This window comes from Eschrichtius robustus, chromosome 12 (genome assembly GCF_028021215.1).
Source record: "Eschrichtius robustus isolate mEscRob2 chromosome 12, mEscRob2.pri, whole genome shotgun sequence".
Lineage (NCBI taxonomy): Eukaryota > Metazoa > Chordata > Mammalia > Artiodactyla > Eschrichtiidae > Eschrichtius > Eschrichtius robustus.
In genome coordinates this window covers 69,578,119-69,597,907 of record NC_090835.1, presented here as the reverse complement: position 1 = coordinate 69,597,907, position 19,789 = coordinate 69,578,119, and the positions used below count along the sequence as shown (strand labels likewise).

Below are 19,789 nucleotides of genomic sequence, written 5' to 3'. Positions count from 1 at the left end.
CCAAGAAGAAGATACAAGAATTGCAAATATACTTGCATCCAGCATAGGAGCACCTCAATATATAAGGCAGATGTTAAGAAACATAAAAGGAGAAGTTGACAGTAACACAATAGCAGTGGGGGATTTTAACACCCCACTTAGATCAATGGACTGATCATCCAGACAGAAAATCAGTAAGGAAACACAGGCCTTAAATGACACTGTAGACCAGATGGACTTAATTGATACTTATAGAGCAATCCATCCAAAAGCAGCAGAATACACATTCTTTTCAAAAGTGCACATGGAACACTCTCCAGGATAGATCACATGCTGGGTCACAAAGCAAGCCTCAGTAAATTTAAGAAAATTGAAATCATATCGAGCATCTTTTCTGACCACAATGCTATGAGATTATATTTGAAACCATGTGACAGTGTGTGGCAGTGATGGAGGCAACATGAATTCATTTTCTGTTTTGTAATATTAAGAATAGATTTATAATCAATAAAGACTGAACCCAATATAAAAAATGCAGAACCCTTGTTATTAGATTTTTAAATAATAGAGTTAAATTGTTAAGAATCAACATAGGGTTGCCAGGAAGACTAGTAAATCTCATTATTCACTTTAAAAAGGAGGGGATATATATACCACTGTCTTTGAATAGAGAATTTCATATTTACCCACTTAAGCTTCATAATTCTTATGCAGTAAATAGCACTGACACAGCCATTGTCATCTTCCCTAAAGGACTCCAGATGGTTCTGTTGACTCTTTATGATCCAGCTGTTCATAATGAAAGTGCAGTTGTCCCTGGATTCGTATCTATAATGGGGGAGGAGTAATGATGCACACAGTATAAATTAGCAGGTGATCATGAAAGCATTTGTTTACGTCTCGGCATCACCTCTATCCTCCCAATTATGTTTTCCTTGAAATTCCCCAAGTACGCATCTGCAAGTTGCTACAGTTTGGAGGCTTTAGTATGTCTGGTTGTACCAGAGTGGAGAGACAACTACATGACCTGGAATTTTTAAAGTGTGTATGAATATACAACTGTGACTTGACTATAATAGTGTTACCATTTTAGAGTTGTAAAACTGAGGCTTGAGAGAAACTTGCCTAAATTATAATAGCAGTTTAGCAGCAGAGTTTGCAGGAGGGAGATAAGGGGCCCCAGCTTCCATTGTGTGGCCTCACCTCATAATTCTAAAGGCGCATTCTTTAACGACGCTCAACAGTTCATCTTCCTTAGGGTATTATTGCCTGCACCTCCCTCTTGAGCAGCATGGATCAAGCTACAGCTTTGTCCTCATGGAAAGTGAGTTATAGCCTAGCAGTGCATTGGCAAGGGCACACAGTTTTAAAAGCCAGTGTGTTTTGGGGTGTGGGTATCCTCTAGGAGTAGCTATTGTTTCTTCTTACGGACATCAGCTGATGCTTTTTCCTTCTCTGTTCATCTAACCATTGTCACACATTTATACAACAGGCCAAAGAATCCTGGGAGATGGATACCAAAGAAAAATTGGAGCAGGCTGCCATTGTCAAAGAGAAGGGAACTGTGTACTTCAAGGTATGTGAGTCTTTGTACAATCCTTTCCATCTCAAAGAATTTATTCAAGTATCAATTGTGCTGATATTCCCTATTCTGAATTCTATACCCTTCTGGATAAGAATAAGCCTGAATTTTTACAAGTCTGTCATTTTCAGTATAAGAAATGGTACGACAGAATGAATTATGTGACAAAAAGAATACAAAAGCCTCTTGTACACATTCCACTTTAGATTGTAAGCCTCCGCAAAGTCAGACCAGGTCCGGCTTGCCCACCCACCGTGTAACACTCAAGACCTAAAGCATCTTGCTTGGTACATAGTGGTCACTCAACAAGTGTTTGTGGGATGAAACAAAGAATGAATAGAATAATTGTTAGCAAGTAGTAGAATTCAAAGGGGTAAGTTTCATATCATTTTCCTTTCCACTGTCTTGGGGAAATCACTTAGGTACATGATAAAAGGAAAGATCATGCACAGATTTCAAAAGGAACTGGCAGGAGGAGAGTATAAATTTCTTCTAATGGCCAAGATGATCCCTGCCACACTTGCTTTTGTGAGAAAAAAGCAGAAATTCCTGAATGATATTTGTCATTTATTGATTCTTGAAAACACTTTCTTGTAATCTAGGAATGTGTTGTTTCCTCACTTAGACTTTAAACCCCCAGATACAATAAAAAAAGAAACAGCACTTTGTTCAATTCTAATCAGAATGCACTATCCATTGCTTCCCCATTGCCAAATATTATACCTTCTCCACATCAAGCAGAAAAGGGCTTAGCGCAGAAGAGAATGAGAGAAAGAATGGGAGTTTTGTCGAGGTTTCTCTTTTTTCCTTGCTGCTATGATCCAGGAGCAAAAAAAAAAACAATTAGATGATGTTTTCAACAGTCTATAAAGCAGTGATACATCAGTGTACTTCAGCAAGTCTTCATGGAGAACCTGCTGTAAGACATGTCCTTGCATTGACAGCCTTGTCTGGAGGGAGGGGAGGCAATATTAACCCACATGAAACAACTAGAGAATTATGTAAGACTGTATAAGCAACATAGAATTACGCAGCCAGAGGGCAACAGGTATGGTTATTATTTTCTACACTTTGAGAGGAGCCCCATTATTGAGTCATGAAATCAATTTAGTGGAAGTGTATTGCCTTATGTAGTAAGGATACACTTTGTTTCACAAAACTTTGTTCAGTTGTGTGTGAGAGGGTACTAGGTCATAATTTAAAACATTTCTTACTGTGGGTGTAGATAATATGTAATTATTTATATTTATTTATAACTGTTACATATATTAAAATAATGTATGGATCACCAGAAAGCATTAGGATATGGCAGAGTGACCTCTGAATTGGGAAAACTGGGCTCTATGGCTCCAAATGATTTAAAGTCATTTAAGGTCCAAAGAGATTATTTTTTCATGTGAAAAGTGAGGGCGTTAAATTAGAAGACTCCCAAGTTTCCTTCCAGCCCTAAAATTCGGTGCATTTCTAAACTCTCAAGAACAACTTTGATTTTTTTAAATTCTAATTGAGGTATTGGATACTTCTGTAACTATTCAGGTAGATTCCAGATGAGTTATTTGTAGACCCAAATACCTCATACACTAGAACAAAAAGAAAATTTTCTGTAAAATTACTTAAGACCATAGGTCCTGAACTATGCTTTCCTATCTACTTGGAGTCCATAAAAGTCTTTAAGTGTATTTTTTATATTTCCCAAAACCTCTGAAAAGAATATTAACATTTGGTAGAGGGGTTGCGACTTTTGGCATTTGACTAGAATTAACTCCGTGTAATGAAACAGCTTGGCTATTCAGAAGCTCTAATTGGTTGCTGATGACTCAAATAATGTTGCGAAGCCACGTGTCATATAGCTGTGTCCTGAATGTATACCGAGAGATGGCCAGAATTTACGATCAGCAGCAGAAAGCAGTGCTAACTTGTCTGTACAGTTACTAAACTTTGTTGCTTCTTAGCATCATAACTGCAACAGTGATTTGTGTATTTCATAATATTATAAACCCTCTTAAAATTACTGATCTTTGGATAAAATCTGGATCAGCAGTCACACATATGGAACATATTATTTTTAACATGCAATTTGATAGACAAAATCTTACAAAACATTAGTCTTTTGGGGGAAAATTAATGAAAGGTTCAAAACCACTGACCTAAGACCTTTCCCCCAGAATGTCTCTGAACATTCTGTACTACTCAGAACTTCCCTGGAGGCACCTTCATAATTATAGGTAAAAGATCCCAGCAGTGATCCTAGTTTTACCTGTAAGACTTCAGAAATGGTTGGTAGGTGGGTTCCTATACACACTCCCTTTTCAAATGTCAGGGCAGGTTTCAATCTGCCGTGCTGCCTTCCCGGGCCTCGACTTTCCAGGGTGTTTGACTTGGCGCCTTGTGCACAGCGCAGAGCCCGGGTGTGTGGGCCAGAGCAGAGATGGGGTACGTTGCATGCCACCCGCACGTTGGAGCTCCATTTTCATTGACCTGTCGGTTTGGTTTACACGTAAGTGGGTAAGTCTCTCCCCGTAGTAGGGTAGAATTGTAATAAGCCTTTAAATGGGAGTGATTTTGGTGTTTAGAGTGTAAACTCATATCAACCTCTGAACGCTAAAGAGAAGAAAGGTAGGAGAGGACTCTCTTCATTTGGCTCTGAAAATAATTATTAAGCACGTTTAACAACGTGACGTTACGCCAGGCATTGTGCAAGTCAGTTAAACAGACATGATTTTTGCCCTCATAGCTGACAGCGTTCTGCGGGACAAGAGCATTAACTATCACACGTGTTTCTCTTTTCTGACTTGGAGGCAGAGTGGTAAGGCTGAGGACACTTTCTAACCAAGAGGTTCTTGCACCCCCTTGTGCTCCTTGGGGAAAAAAGCATTTCTAAAGCAAGCTAGTTAAGGATCGTCCTTCAACCATGGAACCCTTTGCAGACAAACCAGGCTTTGCTATGTTTTGACCACCATTACTGAACCAGGAAACCAGTGCTATGATTTAGAAACAAGTCATCTATGACTCTAGGATTTTAGGTTAAAAAAACTAAAAACCTGCCCCTCTTTCTTGTTCCTTCACTCTTTCAGAGCAGGATTTCTCAACCTCAGCACAATCGACATTTGGGGCTGTATAAATTCTGCTTGGCAGGAGGCTGTTCTGTGCATTTAGCAGCATCCCTGGCCCCTACCCACTAGATGCCAGTAGTGCACACATATTCTCCAGTTGTGACAACAAAAAACATCTCTAAACATTGCCAGATGTTCCCTGGGGGCAAAATCACCCTAGTTGAGAACTCCTGTTTTAGTACATCAGAAGCAGAAATAACACAGAGGTCTTTGTTCATTAGAAGTTGAGATATAAGTAAAATTATATATACTATATAAGAAAAGGCTGTCAAAAAATTAAAATGCTCTATAAAGGTGAGGAACATTTATGTATTATGAAGTCTAATACTTTGGGGTTTTTTTTTTTAGAAAGCATAGCCGCTACCATTCTGATAGTCAGAACCTACTGAAGTGATAGGATCTGGATCTTCGTCCTCCCTGACTCTTCTCTTCTTTCTCTATGACAATATATTAAATAGTCAGAAAGGTAATTGGAACACTGAAGATGGAGGAGGAGAGAGAGGAAGAAGAAACTAGGCATAACAGGGAAAATGCCTGTCCTCACCTTATCTAAATGAAGTGACACCTTTTATTTTCACCTACGCCTCCATTTTGCTCCCAAGGATTGAAAAACTTTTGATTCCATAGTTACATGCCTTTGACCTTAATGTTTACTTAGCACACCTTCATTAAGGGCCTCCTTATGTTAAACCCTGGATATTCCAAAAGGGATAGGACATGCTCCCTGTCCCAAAGAGCTCACAATCCAGCAAGAGAAAAGACAATGACAGAAAATGCCCGACCCTGAAACTGGTGAGGACTTTAATCTTGAGTAGTGGGCCTAAGGCTAAGACAAACTATATAAGTACAGACAACCCCCGACTTACAGTGGTGCGATACACATTCAGTAGAAACCACACTTTGAATTTGGGGTTTGACTTTTCCTGGGCTGGCGATGTGATCAGCAGCAGTGAGCACAGCTCCCGGCCCTGCGATCACGGAGGCAAATAACCGATACAGCCATTCTGGACCCACACAACCATTCTGTTTTTCACTTTCAGGACAGTATTCAGTAAATTACATGAGATATTCAACACTTTATTATAAAACAGGCTTTGTGTTAGATGATTTTGCCCAACTGTAGGCTAATGCCAGTGTTCTGATCACACTTAAGGTAGGCCAGGCTAAGTTCTACTGTTTAGTAGGTGAGGGGTAGTAAATGAATTTCAGCTCACCCAGGGTGTGGTGGGAGGTAACCCCATTGTAAGCTGAGGAAGATCTGTACATTCAGACCCAGGCCCTCTCCTTGGAACTGGTCTACCCCATCCTTATCACCAAAAATCGACATCGGGGCTTCCTTTCTACAGATGGAGCTCATTTTTATGCCAACCACCTGAATTCCTTTGTAATGGGAACATTCTTGTAGACTTGCTCTGTGATTTTTCTCTTCTTACTCAGTCATTGGGTGACGTTTGGAGTGCACGGGGAGACATAACTCTACACTGAAGTGTATGCCCTGCTTTGACTATGGTAAATCCTAGTGACATGATCTTAACACTGTTCATTGGTCAGACATTGGATTTAATGTCCTAAGGGGTCTGGCTGCAATTCTGCCATCTGGCGGGATGGGTCATGTTTTCGAGCTTGTGGTCACCTCCTGCAGAGGAGACCCCTCACCTGTACCCCCATCTTATTTGTGTACTTACCAGCTGTCACTCCTCTCATTCATCCTAAAATGGCAGTAAACACATTGTTTCAGCCCATTATTTCTTGTATAGAGCAGATAATTCATGTGAATTAATTACACAATTTTTATTCACAATTTTTAGAATTCTAATCGGGTAAGAGCAAAAATATGATTAAGAGAAAGAGCTTTCTCATGTAGTTAGGTGACTAACACCTGTGTGATTTATGTTTTATAGTTATTTATGTTGGATGGCTGCTCTTCAACTATGTATATTCCCATTGTCTATAGATCAGAGGTTAGCAGACCACAGCCTGTTTTTGTAGGTAAGGCTCTACTGGGACGCAGCCATGCCGCTTTATTTATATATTGTCTGTAGCTGCTTTTGTACTACCAAGGACAGAGTTGCAACAGAGACTGTTTGGTCTGCAAAGCCTAAAATATTATCTGCCCCTTTACAGGAAACATTTGCCAACCCCTGGTTTAAATAAGATTTGCTGGGTTTGGGACTAGCACTTGCCAAAATATAGTATGTACTGTGCAGTGCTGATCGTCAGGAGGAGAAATGGGAAAAGTAACTTCCCCTTCAAGTAAACTAGTGACATAGTCTACAGCTACTCACCAGCCCTTTGAAAGTTTGGTAAATTTTAGCACCAAAGAATGTAACCCAAAAGCCTTGATGCCCACCTGCCGAAAGAACTGCCCCCTCTGAAAAGGGTGAGATGGTAAATGCTGGACAAGAGCATTATGGTGCCCGGCCCTGCACCAGCTCAGAGGTCACTGGAACTTGAGAAGGAAGGGGGAAAGTTGCCTGGAGAGCCACCTCCTGACAACAGAAGGAAATGATCAGATACCTTGGTTGGTACGAGGTGGTTGTCTCCTTTTGCGGATTTGCTTTTCTCAGGGAGGGCTGAGCTTACACTTCCTTTGTACCCGCTCCAGAGCCTGTACAGCAAGTAATTACTGGCTTTCTCTGTTAGGGAGGCAAGTACATGCAAGCGGTGATTCAGTATGGGAAGATAGTGTCCTGGTTAGAGATGGAATATGGCTTATCAGAAAAGGAATCGAAAGCTTCTGAATCGTTTCTGCTCGCTGCCTTCCTGAACCTGGCCATGTGCTACCTGAAGCTTAGAGAATACACCAAAGCCGTGGAATGCTGTGACAAGGTAAAGTGTCTTCGTGTGGGATGAATGTTAGATAGTCCGGATCTTTTTTCTCCATCCTCGTACTCAGTCGTCTTCTGCTTCCTCTCAGCCAAGCTTTGGATTTTTCATTTTGCTTTGTTTTGTTTGGGATTATTTGTTTCTCAGTAAGAATTGGGAAATTCAGAAAGATTTTTTTTTTTTACTACAGTCATACTTTCCTAATGCCTACACTATTTATAATAATACATTATGAGTAAAAGTTTTGATAAAATTAAGCAATTTTTATCCATGACCTTAAGTTGATGGTATTTGGTACCAGATTACACAATTTAATAAGAACATTTAACTGAAGCCTTTTAGGATTTTAAGAACAGACTGTGGCTGCTCATCCAGGGATATATACAAGTCACTCTTTATTATAATCATATTTATTCACTGACTAGGAATATACATAAATAATTTGCAAGACCCACAAAGCATCAGCATCCCTTATTACATCTCTGTTGTTAACATGTTAAGCAGCACCTAAGTACTAAAAGACCAGTAACAGTATCATGTGTACGATTCTGTTCTTTTCTACACTAGCTGATGCTATTGTGTCAGGTATTTGGTCTCAGAGTGAACAGTGTATATTATACTATGGGTAAAAGCTAGTAACTGGATATATCTTAAAGATAGACAAAGGAAAGAGGAATAACACGCAACTATTTCATACCTTCTTTGTAAGAATATTTTTGAGTTTTAAGATTTTGAGTTTTGTGGATGTGTTCCCTATCATGTTATACTAAATTTTTGCCTGAGAAAAGAATGTTATTAATTCCGTTTTTAAACTTTGTGCTTTTTTATTGTAGAAGTAGTATAAAGTCATTCAAAATTCAGACATTACAGAAACATACAAGAAACTGAGTCCATTCATAAAATTCCCATTGACCCTCTCCCAAGACCACAGTCATTCATTTCCCACACACCTTCCTTTTGTTTTTCCATACATAGTAATATGTAGATTTTTTAATGAGAATGTATAGATGTATAAAACAAGGACATCTTTCTGCATCTTATCAGTTCATCATATAACTCTTCTTCATTCTTTTTAGTCTATATAGTATCAGTTGTATGCATCTATCATAATTTGTTTAACCAATACCTTTTGGTAGATTTCCAGGTTTTTAATATTATAAATTAGGTAGTGTTTCTCTGCATATGTGGGGAATTATTTCTCTAGGATAAAATTCCTAGGAGTGGAAATACTGGGTCAAAAGATGTTATTTTAATATATTTAAATTTTAATACTTCATATATTATTGAATATTATCAGTGGTTTCTTTTCTCAGTATTATTGGCAACAAAAAATTCTTATTTTCATTTTTATTTCTTGGTTACCAATGAAGTTGCACATCTTTTCATGACTTGTTAGCCATTTGTGTTTCTTCTGTGAATTGCTTGTTCACATCTTTCCACCAGATTATTTGTTTTCTATTGATTGAGGTAGCCTCACATTATCACTGTTAACCCTTTGACAGTAGGGACCTTGTTCTCACTTGTTTGTCTTTGATGATGGTATCTTTTTCTGAAAAGAAAGTTTTAATACTTTGTAGTAAAATCTGTCTTTTTAGAAAAGTCTTCCCCATCCAACAATAATAAAAATAACCCTGTTCAGTACTTTAAAAACCTACTGCAACTAGGTTTACTTTAAAAAAAAATAATAAATAACCCTATTATATATATATATTTTTAAGGTTTTTTATTTTTATTTATTTTTGGCTGTGTTGGGTCTTCGTTTCTGTGCGAGGGCTTTCTCTAGTTGCGGCAAGCAGGGGCCACTCTTCATCGCGGTGCGTGGCCCTCTCACTATCGCGGCCTCTCTTGTTGCAGAGCACAGGCTCCAGACGCGCAGGCTCAGTAGTTGTGGCTCACGGGCCTAGTTGCTCCGCGGCATGTGGGATCCTCCCAGACCAGGGCTCGAACCCGTGTCCCCTGCATTGGCAGGCAGATTCTCAACCACTGCGCCACCAAGGAAGCCCCCAACCCTATTATATTTTATGGGGGGTTTTTTGCCTGTAAACATACTTGGTCTAGAATTTGTTTGTTTATGATACGAGGTAAGAATCTAACTTATTTTCTACATGGATAGTCACTGTCTTGGCCCCATTTATTGCAAAGTTAATCCTTTCCCTACATGACTTACATTACCATCTTGGTGATTATTAAATTTTTTTGTATACATACACATGAATCTGTTTCTGAATGCCTTGTTCTCTTCCACTGACCTGTTTGTCTGTGGAGTACTAACCACTGTTATAATAGTAGTTTTAATAGTTTCAATAGTTTAATAGTATATCTTTTTCTCTGGTGGGTCAAGTCCCCTCATTATTTTTGTTTTTCCAAAATTTTCTCTGCCATTCTTAGTCATTTACTTCTTCCATTGGACTTTATATGAACTTTTCAAAAGTCCTCCTCCCAAGTCCCCTTGGAACCTTTATAGAAATTGCATTAAATACAGAAATTAATTTGGATATTTTGATCAGTAGTACATAATTACCTTGAGCCTGATCTTTTCAATATGCCTTTTCCAGTTCCCTTGGCCAGAGACCTTTCTCTCCAAATTCCCACAAGGTACATGCATCCTTTCTAAAACATAGACCATCTGTCCCTAGGCCCTTGGACTGGACAGTGCCAATGAGAAGGGCTTGTACAGGAGGGGTGAAGCCCAGCTGCTCATGAATGAGTTTGAGTCAGCCAAGGGCGACTTTGAGAAAGTGCTGGAAGTAAACCCCCAGAATAAGGCCGCGAGACTGCAGATCTCCATGTGCCAGAAAAAGGCTAAGGAGCACAATGAGCGGGACCGCAGGATATACGCCAACATGTTCAAGAAGTTTGCAGAGCAGGATGCAAAGGTATGTGCAGAACCCACTTGCCTGCAGGTAGATCATGAACTGAGTGACCTTGCCCCTTTGACTTTTTTTCTAAGAAGGTTCAGCACAGGACACAAGCACAGGAAGACAACCTGAGAGGCACAAGAATAGGGAAAATGATCTCGGATCTGATTGAGGCTGGTTTGGATCCAGAAATAGAGTAGAGCTTTTCCACTATTCTGTTCCCCAAAGGCACATAGTTGTGAGGCCCTGGCATGTCCATGCAAGAGAAGAGGGAAATTAATTCCCTAGAAATGTACTAAGGCTTTTACTATTTTTTAAAAAACCAAACAACATTTGCTTGTTGAGACTTCGATTTTCCTGGGCTCTGATGGGGAAGCCCCGCCGTCATGCCCTTTACTTTGAGGCTCGGGAGCCAACCTAGCGAATGTGATAGGAGCAGTCAGCCTCCCCTGCAGCAAAGTTGTATTCTGGTCCTGCGCTGACCGTCCGCTCAAACCCCCTTGTTACGTGGACTTGACTGTTAAACAGCTGTCCCTGCGGCAAGCTGGTCACTTTAACGAAAGAAAAGTGAAAGCCCCCACTCTGACTATGGCAGCAGAGCCGTGACTTACACAGCTGCACAATCTAAATAAAGTCATGGTAATGCCCTCTTGTGTTCGACCTGACAGTCTGGAGGAGCCAGGAAGTAATTGGACATTTCATTTCTTTTTTCCTCTAATCCTCTTGATTTACTTCTTCCTCAGGAAGAGGCCAGTAAAGCAATGGGCAAGAAGACTTTAGAAGGGGTCACCAATGAAAAAGAAACAGCAAGTCAGTCGATGGAAGAGAAAGCCAAAGGCCATGTATGACACCACGCCAAGGAGGGAAGAGTCCTAAGGAACTCGGCCCCTCCTCCACGGGCTTTCACCCAACTCAGGACTAAACAGTGTTTAATGTAAAGTTTGTTATAGTCTATGTGATTCTGGAAGCAAATGGCAAAACCAGTAGCTTCCAAAAAAACCACCACCCTGCTGCTGCCCAGAGCTCTCATCGAGGGGGTGGCATGGGACCACTCCAGGTGGAACAAAGCAGCAACTGTTGGTGTGGAGAGATTGAGCCAACAGCTTAAGTCCAGCTCATTTCAGTTTATGTCAACTTGCAATATCCAATTCAGGGTCTCTTGAGATCATCCTAACAATTGGGGGCTGGCTGTTAGGTTTTCCATTTGACTGAACTTTAATAGCACTGCAGAAACCTAGAAATAAATGCTTAATGAGTTTCTTCTTTCCTACAGTTGGGCAGGGGAGAGTTGGGGGAGGTTTTGTTTTTCAAATGACTGAAGTGCTGTGAAGGCATGCTGTTGCATTTTTTACCAACAGAACCCAAAGGAGAGGGGCCGGGTGCCCCCTCAGACCCCCAGCAGCGTCACGGACCTGAAAGCCAGAATCTCAGAGGCCTCTCGCTTGCTGACTGACTTAGCCGCCTCCCAGACCCCCTCCTTAGTAAAGCAGCCTCCTTGTGAGAGCAGGCCTCTGCCCCGCCAGCCTGTCCCCTGAGAGGAGGAACCCTGTCATTCCTAAAATACTCTTCAACGCTAACGAGCAGAGGGAGTTTCTGGATTAACTTTCCCTGTTTTGGATGAAGTTCTGAGATGCTGAAATGTGAATAGAGCTATCAGAATTGTGCTTTTTCTTCCCTCCTCTATCCTTTTAGGAAAGAATGTTGAATCCAGTACTGCCTGCTCGCATTGCTACCATTCAGTTTCTTATTTCCATTCTAACCCTTGCTATAAAGAATTTCAGGCTTGTTCTTATAATATCTGGAGTGAGTGAGTTTATTTACATATCTGTCTAGGATCCATGCAGCCTTTTTGTTGTCTTTTTAAAATTGCTGTCTCATAAACACATGTATACTGATTTATGGAAGTTTATTTACTCTCCTCTATCATGTTAAAAAAATTTTTTGACTTTTTACTACTAAGTAGCTTAATTTTTAAAAACAAAATCTGTGGGGTTGAAAAAATAAGTCATCGCTCTTCTACGTTAAGCATTTTCCTTGCAGGTTTGACATGCAGTAGCTTTCTTTTCCTGCGCCGATAGCAGCTGCTTTGTTCTGGTGTGAGTTGTGAAAAAGAGTTGAAAACAGCTTCCCATGCAGGTACATCTAGCCTAAAATCTCCAGTACTTGGGCATTGAATTAGGGCAAGTCTTAAATATGTACGTGTAGTTGAATTTTAGTCCTTACGGGTAAGCGAGATTAAGCGTGGCTTTCTGGTCCCGCAGCCTAAGAAATAAGAAACACTCATGGGAATGCATTTGGCAACCCAAGAAAACATTTGCTTCAACCTGGAACATCTCACTTTTCTAAATCCTAAAGAACACTGGCAATTGTATTTTAGATTAATTTTTATTTTTATGGTGGTTTTAACAAAACACTTTTATTGTTAGGTTAGGTCCCATGTTAAAACCTAAAAATAAAGTCATTTCCTTTTATATCAGTTTTTTTCTCCATGGAACAAATGGTATTTTCTCCTTTAATGATAACTAAAATCCTTTTAATTTCTCATTTACACATTAGTCTTTTTTCATGAGTTATTTCTTTTTTTAAAGAAGTCTCACCTAGGGAATATAAAAGCAAAAGTTGATTTTGCTTATCTGCTTAACTGTTTAGTATTTGTAGCTCTGTTGACTAGAGCACGACTCCAGTGAGGCTAAGGTTAAAATTAGATCCTAAAAAGTCCAGTTAGATTTTTGCAGGTAACAAGCAAAAAACTGTTCCAAAAATTAGATTATCTATCTTAGCCCACTGTCTCGTCTGTTATGGGTCATGTGAACAGGCGAGGAGAGAGAGGGGAAGGCTGGGCAAGTGGTTCGGAGCAAATGATTATGAGGTGCCCATCACCACTCAAGAGAAAGAAACTTCACATATTCTTGTATCAAATTCAATAATTTTAAACAATTTGTCTGGAAGTCAGCAGATGTCTTTGAACCATCTCTTAGACTGCATTTGGAGTGGTGAGGCAGCATACGGTGAATTAAAAACAAATTGGTTTTTTAAAAAAAGTATTCAGATGCACTTTTTTGGTGTTCCTTAAATAAATTAAGAAAAACAAATGTGATTTCCCATTATTCTTGGTTTTGCTCAAATAGTCTTCAAGAAAGGTTGTTTTGGTTGAAAAACTGTGGTGGGGGACAAGTTGAAGAAATGAGACCTCAGAAACTTGGCAAGAGACAATATTCTCCTGCTCCTTGCTCTGATGCACAACTTGAGATCAACATTGGGCTAAAGGCAGTGGAATTATGCATCTTTGTAAAAACAAGAAGATTTTGCTTTTTCATTAAGCAGTGGATATTCCGCCATTTTAGCTGAGTGTAAGGTAGGTTCAATTGGGGAAATGAAGAGGTTTAATTGTGCCCTTTAATAAATATGTAAAATATAAGTAAGCATACGTCAGGCAATGTTCTGCGTTCGTTAAGCATGTGTTTCCTCTTAAGTAGCTTGTTAATCCTGATTCACAGTGCAAAAGAGAGGGGCTGCGGGGCTGGGGGCACTGCGACCCCAATAGCACCACCAAGGCCTACAGACAGGTCAGGTCAACACAGGCTCCAGCCACCTTTTATTCCCTTTGAATTCCTTGCTTCATCTCTGGATTTGAATTATACTCTACTCTTCCCCCTTTGCTGCTAAATTATGTGGTAATGGAATAATTCCCTTTATTTGCACGTTTTTCTAAACAAATAATGATTAGCTAGGGATCTTGAAGATAAGCAGAGTTTCCTAACTATAAATTTGTGATTTGGGTAATTCGAGGTAGCCTGCACCTGCTCCAAAGCATGAGGAATATCAGTGAAGAGTTTTCTCCATAGTTATTTGGCCTTTAAGGCATCACTTCGACTCCTCTTTTAGCATGGTGCATAAGAATGTATTCCAAGGGACTGTCACCAACATTAGTGACAAAGAGCATTAATTTGAGTTGATTCATCAAAATCCAAAAACAGTTCCCCAAACTAGCTGTATATTTCCATCAACTGGCTACTTACGTGTTTGTTTGATAGCAATGACTGACAAAAGTGGACATAAAAGGGAACCCTCAGTGCTTCCTTTCAGATTTTTCTCTCCTACTTGTCTGACATTTCTTTGGGAGATAAGGGAACTATACAGACAAGGCACAATAATTTTGACCCTGCTATTTATATAATTCATCTCAACATACATAATCTACATGTGTGACCTTAATGATACATTGCAAGAAAGGGGACATCACTGAATGTAACTCCCAAGAACTTTGACAGCACCTGTTGGAGCTAACTGCTACCTACAGATGGGATGACTGGAGCATAGTCCATAAAGCAGGGATTCCCTGAGGACCCTGGAGAGAGAATCAAGGATGAGGAGGACCCAGAAGGGTGAAATGGCCAGCCCACGGTCATCCAGGTCACCTGATACCCTTCTATAATTTCAAAATAGTTCTTTTTCTAGTCTAAAGCATGATTCTTTTGGCAAATGGCATAAGATGTTGATAGCTCCTTAAAATCCCCAAGCATTTGGTGGAACTGAAATGGCAACAGAGCCATAGGCCTCATAGTCTACTTTGGAGTAAATGCAGGGAATTTACCAGTATGTAAAGGGTAGGGATGTTTTGCTTTTTAAAGCATGCTCTGGGTTGAGTTAAGGAATTTCAATGTTTAGAGGAAATAAAAAACAAACCAGGTATTAGATCCTCACCACCTCACCTTGGAATCTGGTTGGAGCAAGAAAAGGCGAAAGGTTTTCCTCTGCAGCCTGCTTATTTTCAGCAAACACTTCAGTACCCATGTTTGGAGGGACCAGACGTTTTTAACATAATCAAGGGCAAGTAGTGAAATCTTCAGTAATCTGCCGGGCATTGACAAGGGTAGGGTAGGTACCAGTTGCTAAGAACAGTGCATAGAAAAAGCTGTCCTGCAGCCACAGGCTTAAACTGGTCATTACTATTTGAATTCTTACTATGTGCCAGACACTTAAACCCTCTTTACACTGAATTTCCAGATATAAAAAGAATGTGGCTGCTACACTGTTTCTACCTTTGGAATCTCACAAAAGATCATGTGGTCCTTACCAACCTAAAACTATGCAAGGAAGGAATTCTGGGAGATGTATTTCAAACCTGGCTTAGCTGACACATTATAAATACCCCAAGTGTCCAAGCCTCTCTTGAGGCATTAAATATATTCCTGGCCTGGGTCTACTTTGGATAATATGCTTTCATAAAATAACTTTAAAGCCAAATCATATTGCCTACAGCAAGAAATTATCTCCTTAAAAGCTTCTGACTGAGGAGATAAGGTGGGCAGACCAAGTAGCTAATGACTAGTATTGGGGGAGGCAATGGCTAATTCTAGTTATCTAACTGATTTGATGTCTGCTTACAACCACGTTTCCACACTGAGAACTTCTGATCTTTTCAGTGTAAAAACGTGAACCCACATATATACCCTTGCCCTTTACAGATACCAAAGTCTTCCTAAAGGTGACACCAGCCAAAACATAAGAAACTCATATGACCCCCCACTGAGGGATCAAGGAACTCATGCATTCCTTTACTCATCACCATCTCAGCATTTAGTACACTATGCCCAAACTAGTACTTAGTAGATGCTCAATAAATTGGCTTCCTCCCTTTCTCATAAGGCAGCCTCACATCTCTATTTCAGTGGCCCTTCATTCCTGTTACTTGCCTTGAGATGTGGAGGCCAGAACCACGTGGTTTTCTAGCAGTGCCGGCAACCTGATTTTGGTCCTTGATGTATTGGGGACCAGCAACAACTTGACTTGGGGCAGGGGACATAACTGCAAAATGGATCTGTGGTCTTCAGGCCACACTGATCTTAAATCTATTTCCACTATTAACTCAGAGTTCATCAGCCCAACAGATATGTGAAGTGGAGGAGGATTCTGGGGAGACGGAAGGGTAGGACGCACCAGGAATCTCTCTCCCACCTAGACAACAGTTACACTGGCAGAATCTGTCTGATGTAACTATTTTGGAATTCTGGAGTCTATTGAAACCTTGCAACTTCCAGGCATGGATGGTATATTGTAGGCAATTTTAGTCAATTTCAACTAGTACAATAGCAGCTACCCATCCACCACCACCAGACACATGGCAGGCAGCTCTGCAAGTTTTCTGGCACAGCTTGTGGGAGCTAGGGTGGGCAAAAAGGACTCTGTCCCCTGAATATTAAGCATCTGTCCTCTGAGTAGGATTGCTGCTTGGTTACTGAAGTGCAAAGAGGCAGGAAGCCACTGTCTCATCTCCCCCGCTCCCCCATCATTGTAAGCCCCTCCATCTCTGGCTCAAGTGACTTCCAGGGGAATTTAAAGGACCAGTGGCCTTTTGCCCTCCCCCCGCCTTCACTTTTTACATTTTCCTCTTTCAGGAGCCAGACAGTAAAGACTAGGACATTCAAAAACAACTTCCTATATGGGGAAAATTAGAAAGTGACAATATATGTCCAGGGAAAGGCTCAGAAAAGACCTGAGAAGATGTTAACTTTACACCTCAGACCAATATTCAGCACAGAGACAGCCTACAACAATCAAAAAACAAAAATAACAAAAAAACCCCCAGAAAACGCTGGGGATGAGGGAGAATCTGATTTCCAGAGTTAATACCACATTATTAGATTCACATGGCCAGTGTTCAACAAAAAAAATCACAAGACATACAAAGAAACAGGAAAGTATGGCCCATTCATAGGAAAAAATAATTCAACAGAGTCTTTCCCTGAAAAAGACCTCATGACAGATATACTACTAAAATTTTAAACAACTGTCTTAAAGATACTCAAAGAACTAAAGGTAGATATGAAGAAAGTCAAGTAAACAATGTGTAAACAAAATGGAACTATCAGAGATTTAAAAAACCTAAAGAGAAACCAAAAAAATTCTGGAGCTGAAAAGCACAATAACTGCAATGAAAAATTCACTAGGCGTATTCAAAGGCACATGTGAGCAGGCAAAAGAAAAAACTAATGAACATTAGGATATGACAGTGAAATTATTGAGACTGAAGAACAAAAAGAAAAAAGTGAAAAAAGTGAACAGAGCCTAACGGACCTGTGGGACACCATCAAGTGGACATCATGAGACTCCAGAAGAAGAAGAGAGAGAAAGGGGCAGAGAAAATATTAGAAGACATAATGGCTGAAAAGTTCCTAAGTTTAGTGAAACACACAAATGTAAACATCCAAGAAGCTCAACAAATTCCAAGTAAGATTAATTCAAAGAGACCCAAACCAAGACACATTATAATCGTACTTTCAAAAAGACAAAGATGGGGTTTCCCTGGTGGTTCAGTGGTTAAGAATCAGCCTGCCAATGCAGGGGACACAAGTTCAAGCCCTGGTCCAGGAAGATCCCACATGCTGTGGAGCAACTAAGCCTGTGTGCCACAACTACTGAGCCTGCACTCTAGAGTCTGCATGCCACAACTACTGAAGCCCGCACACCTAGAGCCTGTGCTCTGCAACAAGAGAAGCCATCACAATGAGAAGCCTGTGCACGGCAACAAAGAGAAGCCCCCGCTCGCCACAACTAGAGAAAGCCCGCGTGCAGCAACAAAGACCCAACGCAGCCAAAAATAATTAAAAAAAAAAAAAGACAATGATTGAATCTTGAAAGCAGCAAGAGAGAAGCAAGTCGTCACATACAAGGGAGCGTCAACAAGATCATCATCAGATAATTTGGAGGCCCGCCAGTGCACAGGCTCCAGCCCTGGGACCCACAGCCAGCCAGGCCAGGACCTGGCCCCACCCCCCAGCAGCCTTTGCACAAGGCAGGGCCTGGCAGCCAACCGGGCCAGGGACCAGCCCCACCTACCAGCCCACCCACAGTAGTCAGCCCCACCACAACAGAAGGGCCAACGGAGCACATATAAAGGACACCCCTAGATCATACAGGTTTGCATCCAGAGGGTAGTGTACTACCAGACCCCCGTAAGGACGTCTCCTACAAATGGCCACTTCTCCAAGATTGGGAACTGTAACCAACCTACCTAATACATACAAATGACCACAGAGAATTAGGCAAAATAAGACAACAAAGGAATATATTTCAAATGAAGAAACAAGACAAAACCCCAGAAGTACAACTAAGTAAAGTGGAGATAAGCAATCTACCCAATAAAGAGTTCAACGTAATGATCGTAAAAATGCTCGGTGAACCTGGGAGAAGAAAGGATGAACAGAGTGCGAAGTTCAACAAAGAGAAAATATAAAGAAGAACCAAAGAGTTGAAGAATACAATAACAAATAAAAAATACACTAGAAGGAATCAAGAGTAGATTGCATGATGCAGAGGAATGGATCAGTGAACAGGAAAACAGTAGTGGAAATCTAAGCTGAAAAGAAAAAAGTTTTATAACATGAGTACAGTTTAGGGACTTCCCTGGTGGTCCTCCTTACAATGCAGGTGATGCAGGTTCGATCCCTGGTCGGGGAACTAAGATCCCACGTGCTGCGGGGCAACTAGGCCCTCATGCCACAACTATTGAGCTTACGTGCCTCAACGAGAGAGCCTGCGTGCCACAACTACAGAGCCCATGTGCCCTGGAGCCCACACACCACAACTAGAGAGAGAAAACCCACACACCACAACTAGAGAGAAGCCCACGAGCTGCAACTAGAGAGAAGCCCAAGCACCACAACGAAGAGACCACATGCCTTAACGAAAGACCCCACATGCCTCAACGAAGATCCTGTGTGCCGCAACTAAGACCCGATGCAGCCAAAAAATAAGGAAAATAAATATTTAAAAAATGAGTACAGTTTAAGAGACCTCTGGGACAATATCAAGCATACTAACATTTACATTACAAGGGTCCCGGAAGGAGAAAAGAGAAAGGGTCAGAAAACGTATTTGAAGCAATAATAGCTGAAAAAATTCCCTAACCTGGGGACAGAAACAGACATTCAGGTTCAGGAAGCAGCGAGAGTCCCAAATGAGATCAACCCAAGAAGTTCATACCAACACATATTGTAATTAAAATGGCAAAAATTAAAGATAAAGAGAGAATATTAAAAGAAGCAAGGGAAAAGCAAATAGTTAAATACAGTGGAACTCCCATAAAACTGTCAGCTGACTTTTCAGCAGAAACTTTGCAGGCCAGAAGGAGTGGCATAATACATTCAAAGTGATGAAAGAAAAAAAACCTACAACCAAGAATACTCTACCCAGCAAGGCCATCATTCAGATTTGAAGGAGAGATAAAGAGTTTTACAGACAAATGAAAGCTAAAAGAGTTCAGCACCACAAATCTGGCTTTACAAGAAATGTTGAAGGGACTTCACTAAACAGAAAAGAAAAGACCACAACTAGAAAAATGAAAATTATAAGAGGAAAAAAAGAATCTCATTGGTAAAAGCAAATGTAAAGGTAGTAGATCAAACACTTATAAAGCTAGTAGGAAACTT

General features: G+C 40.6%; 1 protein-coding gene across 2 annotated transcripts in view; it reads left to right on the top strand.

Moving 5' to 3' along the window:
- Positions 1 to 12,153, top strand: part of FKBP5 (FKBP prolyl isomerase 5) — a 99,601-nt gene extending 87,448 nt beyond the window's left edge. For both annotated transcript variants that reach the window (XM_068557420.1, XM_068557419.1), the window contains exons 9-12: positions 1,472 to 1,555; positions 7,318 to 7,503; positions 10,137 to 10,376; positions 11,102 to 12,153. In XM_068557420.1, the coding sequence (XP_068413521.1) occupies positions 1,472 to 1,555; positions 7,318 to 7,503; positions 10,137 to 10,376; positions 11,102 to 11,206 (615 nt within the window). In that variant the 3' untranslated portion in view covers positions 11,207 to 12,153. The remainder of the gene's footprint in view (positions 1 to 1,471; positions 1,556 to 7,317; positions 7,504 to 10,136; positions 10,377 to 11,101) is intronic.
- The last annotated feature ends 7,636 nt before the right edge of the window (positions 12,154 to 19,789 follow it).